This window comes from Lucilia cuprina, chromosome 3, assembly GCF_022045245.1.
Source record: "Lucilia cuprina isolate Lc7/37 chromosome 3, ASM2204524v1, whole genome shotgun sequence".
NCBI classification, from domain to species: Eukaryota; Metazoa; Arthropoda; class Insecta; order Diptera; family Calliphoridae; genus Lucilia; species Lucilia cuprina.
The window spans coordinates 26,985,249-26,995,086 of NC_060951.1; the positions used below are offsets into that span (position 1 = coordinate 26,985,249).

The 9,838-nt window shown below is 28.1% G+C and overlaps 1 protein-coding gene across 2 annotated transcripts; it reads left to right on the forward strand.

The window, feature by feature from the left end:
- Positions 1 to 366: 366 nt before the first annotated feature.
- On the forward strand, positions 367 to 9,439 carry LOC111680765 (A-kinase anchor protein 1, mitochondrial). Of its 2 annotated transcripts, none has more exons than XM_046945923.1 (5): positions 367 to 437; positions 4,165 to 5,418; positions 5,489 to 5,879; positions 5,954 to 6,087; positions 8,345 to 9,439. In XM_046945923.1, exons 2-5 carry the CDS (start codon positions 4,186 to 4,188, stop codon positions 8,411 to 8,413), a joined length of 1,827 nt encoding a protein of 608 aa, XP_046801879.1. In that variant the 5' UTR covers positions 367 to 437; positions 4,165 to 4,185; the 3' UTR covers positions 8,414 to 9,439. The 2 variants fall into 2 exon arrangements, with proteins under 2 accessions (XP_046801879.1, XP_046801878.1); XM_046945922.1 differs by lacking the exon at positions 367 to 437 and adding an exon at positions 3,390 to 3,520.
- Positions 9,440 to 9,838: the final 399 nt, after the last annotated feature.

A 9,838-nucleotide genomic window follows, 5' to 3' on the forward strand; every position in this document is an offset into this window, starting at 1 on the left:
GCCGTGTACTGTAAAAGAATTAATTAACGATTAAAAATTAGCCACGAGTTATAACATAGAAACGAGAATTTAAATATTAATTATAAAAAATTGGTTTTAAAAAATTAAAAAAAAAATAATGATCTAAAATTAAAAAAAAAAAAAATCTTTAAACCCATTTAAAACTATTTTAACGAAAATAATATTATAGTCACAAGTATTTTGTAACGATTTCATAATACGTCGTCAAAGTGTTCTTTTTAAATAAAATTTTATACATACGTGCAACATACTTATACATTGATATATATAATTAAAAAAAGAAAAGTTTATTTTTATCTTGATTTGTATTTGAAAAATTTTCCGCTGTGTGTTGTGTATTTTCTATTATTTTTTCTTCAATAGAGAAGAGAAGAAAATAAATATTTATCTGTTTCAAAATAATAAAGTTTATTATTGTAAGTGAAATTTAAATATTTTATTTTTTATTAATTTATTTAAATAATTTATAAATATTTTGTAACAATTTTATTTGCCTATTGGTTAGTGCATATTCAAATTCATTTGTATCGAAATGTATTTGTTTATTTTTTAAATATATTAACTTGAAGTTACACATATCTGTTTATGTTTCCACTTTTGTGTTAAAATGTTTAAGTACTCCCTCTCTTATACGAAGGTTTACCTATAGTGTTTTTAGTTTATTAACTTATCTTATTTATCTGCAGTATTAACAAGCAACAGATGTGTTGCTTTTATTTTTTGTTAGTTTAGTTTGCAAAATATTCATTATTGTTTATTTCTCTAGTAAGAAAACTGCGTAAATCTTTTTTCTAAAAACTTTTTAAATATCTAAAAATACCTTAAAATGTATGTGTTTTAAGCAAAACAATACTAAATTAATTGCTTAAAAAATTATTTCAGATTTAAGTTAGAAGATATACTATCTATATCTTTGCTATTTGCAATGAAAAAAATCAATTTGTTGACAGATAGAATATAGTAATTATTTATCTTAAAACATTTACTAATTATGTACAGATTCGTTATTTAAGCATTATACACACAATTTATGTTGCCGTGTGAATTTCAGTTATAATATTTTTTTTTTGGATGTGTTCTATTTTGGTCATAAGGGAAAATGTAGATTAATGCTAATGATCATGTATTTGGTATAAGACTTATAGCACGTGATTTTTTTTTATCGTAGATTTGAAGGTGATTAGAATTTGTTGCTTTTATTTAATTTATTGTGAATCATATTTAAATATTTTGTGTATACGTAAATTTATTGAATTTATTTTAAATTTTGGAGGGTTTCTAAACAGAATAGGCCTACTTAATAAAAATATGCGGAAATTAAGTATGTGATTCATTCCTGGTAAAATAATTTTTTTTCTTCACGTTTATTTAAATTTATATTTTATTTTTAGCTAAATAATGGAATATGTTTATTCAAATTTTTGTTTTTGTTTTTCGTTTAAATTATATAAAAATAAAATGTATGTAAAAAGTGTTGGTTAAGGAATAAGAAATTCCCAATACAATTTAATAAAAAATACTTGCAATATATTTGTATAAATAAAGGAAATATTTGTATAAATAAAGGAAATATTTGTATAAATAAATATTTATAATAGTTCAGTTCTAGTTCAGTTCCACTTCAGTTTTAGTTCAGTTCTAGTTCATTTCTAGTTTAGTTCTAGTTCAGTTCTAGTTCAGTTCCACTTCAGTTTTAGTTCAGTTCTAGTTCATTTCTAGTTTAGTTCTAGTTCAGTTCTAGTTCAGTTCTAGTTCTAGTTCTAGTTCAGTTCTAGTTCAGTTCTAGTTCTAGTTCTGTTATATAGTAATTATTTATCTTAAAACATTTACTAATTATGTACAGATTCGTTATTTAAGCATTATACACACAATTTATGTTGCCGTGTGAATTTCAGTTATAATATTTTTTTTTTGGGATGTGTTCTATTTTGGTCATAAGGGAAAATGTAGATTAATGCTAATGATCATGTATTTGGTATAAGACTTATAGCACGTGATTTTTTTTTATCGTAGATTTGAAGGTGATTAGAATTTGTTGCTTTTATTTAATTTATTGTGAATCATATTTAATATATTTTGTGTATACGTAAATTTATTGAATTTATTTTAAATTTTGGAGGGTTTCTAAACAGAATAGGCCTACTTAATAAAAATATGCGGAAATTAAGTATGTGATTCATTCCTGGTAAAATAATTTTTTTTCTTCACGTTTATTTAAATTTATATTTTATTTTTAGCTAAATAATGGAAATGTTTATTCAAATTTTTGTTTTTGTTTTTCGTTTAAATTATATAAAAATAAAATGTATGTAAAAAGTGTTGGTTAAGGAATAAGAAATTCCCAATACAATTTAATAAAAAATACTTGCAATATATTTGTATAAATAAAGGAAATATTTGTATAAATAAAGGAAATATTTGTATAAATAAATATTTATAATAGTTCAGTTCTAGTTCAGTTCCACTTCAGTTTTAGTTCAGTTCTAGTTCATTTCTAGTTTAGTTCTAGTTCAGTTCTAGTTCAGTTCCACTTCAGTTTTAGTTCAGTTCTAGTTCATTTCTAGTTTAGTTCTAGTTCAGTTCTAGTTCAGTTCTAGTTCTAGTTCTAGTTCAGTTCTAGTTCAGTTCTAGTTCTAGTTCTGTTCTAGTTCAGTTCTAGTTCAGTTCTAGTTCAGTTCTAGTTCAGTTCTAGTTCAGTTCTAGTTCAGTTCTAGTTCAGTTCTAGTTCAGTTCTAGTTCAGTTCTAGTTCAGTTCTAGTTCAGTTCAGTTCTAGTTCAGTTCTATAGAACTGAACTAGAACTGAACTAGAACTGAACTAGAACTGAACTAGAACTGAACTAGAACTGAACTAGAACTGAACTAGAACTGAAATAGAACTGAACTAGAACTGAACTAGAACTGAACTAGAACTGAACTAGAACTAAACTAGAACTGAACTAGAACTGAACTATAGTTCAGTTCTAGTTCCACTTCAGTTTTAGTTCAGTTCTAGTTCATTTCTAGTTTAGTTCTAGTTCAGTTCTAGTTCAGTTCCACTTCAGTTTTAGTTCAGTTCTAGTTCATTTCTAGTTTAGTTCTAGTTCAGTTCTAGTTCAGTTCTATTTCAGTTCTAGTTCAGTTCTAGTTCAGTTCTAGTTCAGTTCTAGTTAAGTTCTATTTTAGTTTTAGTTTTAGTTCAGTTCTAGTTAAGTTCTTGTTCAGTTCTAGTTCAGTTGATTTGAAGAAAGATTAAAAAATAAACCTTTAACAAATATTGCAGCTTAGCTCTAGCTAACCTTCATTAAATTGTATAATATCATCTCTTATTAAAAGATTCTGTATTGTATATTTTAAAGTTATCACTTGGTTATCATCCAGACAAAAGATTTTACTGAACATTTCTTATTTACAAGTAATCTGCCGTAATATAGTCTTAGCAGAACATGTTAATAAATTATACTTTTATTGCTGCGGAAAAGTTCAACTGTATTAAATAAAATGATCTCTATAACTAAAAAGGTGATTATTTTTTGTGATTACATACAATAAACCGGACATATATAAAAATAAATATATTCTCGCAGATTCTAACACACCTTTCTCTACCTGCTAACGAAAGCTTAACGAATTTGCTTTTTAACATATTAAAATTGTTTGCTTCTGTTTAGTTTTCTGCCTGTTATCAGTATAAACAAGGGGCAATAATATAGAATTTGTTAATAATTTTTGATAGTGATAAATAGGTTAACATGCTGATAGGCGTACTTTTATATGAATTCAAAAGGTCACTATAAATGTTGATATGTTTTGGTATGTAATTCTCCACGTATATTCAGACATACAATACAATGAGCCAATTTTTAAAACATATTTATTAATAATTTGCTTTATTTAAAAAAGTTAATAAATAGACTATATATTTTTTCTGTAGTTATACAAATTTCCAATCATGTGTGTCTCAACTAAAGTGGTTATTGATGAGTCATGGTTTACTAGGCATACTTTCGATTTTAAGTTTTTATCGAGGTTTTGTTTTTTATATGAAACTATGTGTAAAGATAGTATATTTCTTCTTTCCCATTTAATTTGCTTTTCTATAATTTACTTTTTTCTCTTTTATACACTTTATATTTATTATTCTTTATGTCTTCTTGTCATTTTAGATTCTTCAACATTCAGCGAAAATGGTATCTGGTCGCCCTCTCTTGTATTTGTCACTGCCTGGTGTAGCATTTATACTTGGGGTATTTTGGTTTCGGCGTCGAAATAAAAATAGTTTAGATAATGATACGAAAAAGGCAAGTGGCGGCGGCGGCGAGAAGGAACATCTTTCAGCTAACAATAAAAAAGAAGTTAAAGAAGACGTAATCACAAAAACCGTAGCAAATGGTAGTGTCAAAACAAATGCTGCTGCTCCTACAAAAACACCAACAAAGTCGATTAATATAAATGGAACGTTACCCAATGATGATGAAAATCGTTTATTTGGCAAATCGGCACCTATAAAAATTGTACAAAATGGACGTGGACCTACATCTCCATCAAAGCAGCCCCAACAGCAAGTAGATTCGGAAGTTTTGAAATCCAAGATACAAGATGCTGAACACAAGTTGTTGAGATCCATTGATGAAGACTTTGAAAATCTATCTTCGCCCGTTGATTTGCCCGACTCTGTTAATAACCGTATGTCATTCTATTCCCGTAATGTTGATATTAAAAAGGATAAGCCAGTAGTTATAATGGCCACTACAACTCCTAAAATATCACCAGAAAATTCATTTTTGGAGAGTAAATATACCAAAGAATGTGAACAAAATAACAACTTTGATAATAGTAAAATAAAGGAAAATGGAAATGAAAACTGTGAAGTCGAAAAAACACCCAAAACAACCACTGTTAATGTTAAATCAGAGGAAACAGTCAAGACTGTTAAGGATAATGTTGATGACACCAAAAAGCAACAACTTGTTAATGACACTCAAATAGAGACAACAGATGTTAATGAAAAACGTAACGTTGATGCAGCTAGTCCTTCGTTAAGTTTATGCAGTGTCCAATCGGGTGATTCTGGCAAAGGATCGAGTCTACCACGTTCAGAGGCAGCAAGAGCAAAAACCACCTATGAATTTTTCCTACCTAACAGCTTGGTGGGTCAGTTGTATGGTCGCAAACGCTCTTATATTAATTTCATTAAAACAAAAACAAATGCCACAGTTGTATTACGTCAAAAAGTGTACACTGGCAAATTGCGTGTTTGTGCTATTGAAGGTACTGAAAGTGAAATACAAGCTGCATTGGCTATGATACGCCAGCGTTTGCCGGCCAAGCGTTATCCAAATTTAACAATGCAAAGAATACATTTTGCACTTCCACAATCCGTAGTTCCTTTATCAACAGAAAGTCTGCTAAATCTTCAGGTGAGAGTGAAAATATTTGTGGTTTTTATTGAAAGAAATATTTCTGTAACATTTTCTTTTTTATTTTCAGTTAAATTTAATTGAAGGTATCAATAATGATATAGTTGTTAGTGCTATTATTTCGGGTGGTCACATATTCGTACAACATCCCCTACATCCAACACATCCTTCCTTAGCTGTTTTACAAAAATGTCTTTATGACTCTTACACCACATCAGAGGCGCCCATGCTGCCCGGTATTGAGTTGAGTGCTGTATGCGTGATGCCCGTCAATGGTGTTTGGTATCGTGTGCAAATTGTTGATCAAGATCCAGAGGAGTCAGATAGATGCATAGTTAAATTTTTAGATTTTGGTGGTTATATGAATGTACATTTCAATGAATTAAGACAAATACGTTCAGATTTCATGAGTGTGCCATTCCAAGCTACCGAATGTATACTCTCGAATGTTGAGCCAATAGGTGAGTTAAAATATTTAATATTATTTCGTTAGTTGTTTCTTATAACATATATTTATTTTATTTGTCTTATACAGATACCTGTTGGTCAGCGGAATCAGCTGATATTTTATCAAAATTAACCAAAGGCATTGTTTTACAAGCACAAGTAGCTGGATACAATTCCCAAAATTTACCAGAAGTCTATTTGTTTGCTTGTCTAGGCCCTAATGTGAGTATTCTACTCTTTTTTATTTTTAAAAAGAGTTGAAAAATAAAATACTGAAATGCAAAATTCCTACAATGTTGACAAAATCCTTTTTCATATATAAGGATTTGAATTTTGCATGATGATGTATTGAAATAATTATCCAAAAACGGATAAAAGGTTGAAAACCCCCATGTTTTAAACTAAAAGCCTTTGAAATAGGCAAAGTTTTTTTGGTTAAAGAAAAACCATTATAAGGGCCCATCCATTCATCCTCAAATGAACAATATTTGAAATTCTTATAGCAAACATTCAAACCTGCAAATGGTTTAAATGTTATAGACTGCATAAGGATGAAGAACATTATAATAACTTAGATGTGGGTGTGGTGAACGTAAGATTGAAGACTTGTGCTAGCTTGGGTGCTGGTAATGTATACAATACAATATTTATGTATAAAAATATATTTATTTCCACCAGAAAGCCAATAAATCGGAGAAGATACTTTTTACTCTACAAAAGTATATTTTGAAGATAACTGTTTGGCTTGTCTACTCTGTTTATTCTGTGGCTTTATAAAAATAATGTATTTATTACAAGTTTCTTTGAAATAAAGTACTTTTAAAGCACTTCATTTTAAATTTGTAGGAAATTTGTTTAGATATGTTGAAGAATTTGTCTTAATAGTTAAACATAATTTCAACTATTGGAAGAACATATATTGTAAGTCATATGTGTATGAGTTTATGCATTAGCGGTATGATGAATTAAATAATTTTATAGTTAATGTTATGCTTAAATTTATATTATGCTACAAATAATTCAACATTTCCTGATTAGACAAGGCTATTGTCAAACTATATATCAGACTATTTATTGTTGCCTAAAATAGGTCAACTTAAGACTTTAAACTTCGCTATAGTATTCCAGAAAATAGAAAAATATTTTGTGAAAACAATGGCTTGCCTATGAGTACTTTATAAATAAGTACTTTATAAATAAGTATAATCTAAATTATTTACTAGATAAACATTTACAATTTAGAACAGGAATAGACTGTAGTGCAGATTATAGACAAGGCTATAGTCCATACTATAGACAAGGCTATAGTCCAGACTATAGACAAGCTTATAGTCTAAACTATAGGCAAGGCTATATTCTAAACTATAGACAAGGCTATAATTCAAACTATAGGCAAGGCTGTAGTCCAGACTATAGAAAAGGCTATATTCCAGACTATAGACAAGGCTATAGTCCAGACTGTAGACAAGGCTATAGTCCAGACTATAAACAAGGCTATAGTCTAAACTATAGCCAAGGCTATAGTCTAAACTATAGCCAAGGCTATAGTCTAAACTATAGGCAAGGCTATAGTCCAAACTATAGGCAAGACTATAATCCAAACTATAGGCAAGGCTATAATTCAAACTATAGACAAGGCTGTAGTCCAAACTATAGGCAAGGCTATAGTCCAAACTATACACAAGGCTATTGTTCAGACTATAAAAGACCTATAGTCTAGACTGTAGACAAGACTATATTCGATACAGTCAAGACTATAGACAAAGTTTTAGTCCACATTATATTGTGACCAGACTATAGACAAGACTACTGTATACACAAAAATATAGTGAAGACAACAGTATAAACCATGGTCCAGACTATAGATAAGACTATATGCAAGGCTACATATCAAACTACAGACAATGGTGTAGTGCTAAGGTTCTAAGGCTAACCTTAGATCCGGACTGAGCTACAGTTTGAACAAGTTTAGACTCAAAAAAAGTCTATAATTGACAAGACTGCAGACTAGATCATGTGCAACAACAGTTCAGACTATAGACTCGATTAAAATTAAAGCTTAAGAATCGGCTTTAGTTAAGAATTGGCAATAGGGTTGGTTATACTTCTGCCCATATATCAGGCTGTAGACTAACCTATATGTCAGACTATAGACTAAGCTATAGTTCTTATTAAAGGCTAGACTGCAGACTCGGTTTTTTGTAGAGGAGACCATAGATTTGACTCTAGTTCAGAATATGAAGTAGATTGCAATTCGAACTATGTATAGGGCTTTAGCAAAGACTACAACACCAGTCCAGACTATAGACTACTCGTGCATGTGTAGTACAATGATGTAATAACAACAATCATTTTTTTAATTAATATACATATTCTTTGTCCTATAAAAAGCGAGCTTTGCACCATTTCAGTATTATTTTTTTACAATAAATTTAATTTTGATAATTTTTTTCTACATTTTCATAATTTCTATTTACAGAATGTTATATTTATTAATAAGGAACTTGTTGCCAGAAATCTTGCAAAATGGGTAGATATAAGAGACTGATTATTCCCTATGGAAATGCCTATAGATGATGAAGAAACAACAGCAGAGGCTGCCGACAGCAATAATAACAATTGCCATATTAGCAGTCAATCTTAAACAAATAGTAGCAACCTTAACTAAATAAGTTCTCAAAGTAATATATAACATATACACAAAGAAACAGAAATTTTAACAAATTTCTCCTACATCATTGCCGCCTTACTCTTAACAACCTCTTTTCATTCCTTTCCTTTCCCTTCCTCACCTATGTTTTCCTTTGAATCCTAAAGTATCAACTCACTGTTAAAACTTAAGAAACTCAAAAACTTAAAATAACTTTTACACAAAACAAGAAACAAAATGCAAATGAACAATTATTTAAACAATGCACTCAAGAATTGTGAAAGCCATATAGATGAAAAACAAACAGATCAAGCAACAAAAGAAAAAGAAAAACAAAAAAAAAAAAACTTAGTGAATGTGAATGTGAGAAAAGAAAGTTGTCAGTAATATGTTTTCACAGAACAATATTGATGAGAGCACAGGCGCAAAAAAATCGTAATAAAAAATAGAACAATGAATTAAAAAATTTGCTTTTAGAAAGCAAATTAATTGTTATACAAAAACAAACAAACAAAAATGTGCTAAAAAAAATCAGTCAGATCAAACAGTCAAATCTTTAAACTTAAAGAAAAAACAAACAAATAATAATAATAATAATAAAGCTTTTATGTAGGCATCTTTTTGTAAATATATATAAACTTAGGTCTAGGATTTAAACAAAAAATGAAAAAAAAAATGAAGAAAAACTTAAATTAAAGAAAATTAAACATTACACAAAGATTATCATTTCAACTTAACTCATACATCAGTACTCAAAAACACATCCTCTTGTAACAACCACCATCCTCCCCCACTCACTTTTACTTTTCAAAACTGTTTTATATCCTTTTTTTATTTACATTTAAGTGACAAAATAAAACAGTCATTATTTACATACGTTTTCTTTCCTTTTGTTTTTAATTACATCTCTAAACAAATATTTAACACAATTATAATTATTAATTAATATTATTATTATTTTTTTAATTTTAATTTAAACAACCACAAGTTTTTATTGTGGTGTGTTTTAATTTAATTGATGATTAAAAAAAAAACAACAACAATTATTTATATTTATATATATTGAAAAGAAAGTAACAAAAAAATACATACATGTACATAAAAACATTTATATATTACATAATATTATTATTATTTTATTTTCTTAATTCTTTTTATTATTAGTAATTTTCTCCATTTAAAAAAAAAATCTTGTAATTTCAAAAAAGTTTTTAATTGTTATGAAATATTACAAAGATAACAACAACAAAAAAATCATATTTTTGAAAAATTACAAAAAAACAAAAAGCATTTTATTTTTATTTAAATTAAAAAAAAAAACAA

Bases quoted from the DNA above. Each gene is read 5' to 3' on its own strand.
- LOC111680765 (XM_046945922.1), top strand. From the start codon at position 3,500: ATGATCTCTATAACTAAAAAG. The intron at 3,521-4,164 runs GTGATTATTTTT...TTGTCATTTTAG, and splicing joins TGATCTCTATAACTAAAAAG to ATTCTTCAACATTCAGCGAA. The intron at 6,088-8,344 runs GTGAGTATTCTA...TTCTATTTACAG, and splicing joins TTGCTTGTCTAGGCCCTAAT to AATGTTATATTTATTAATAA.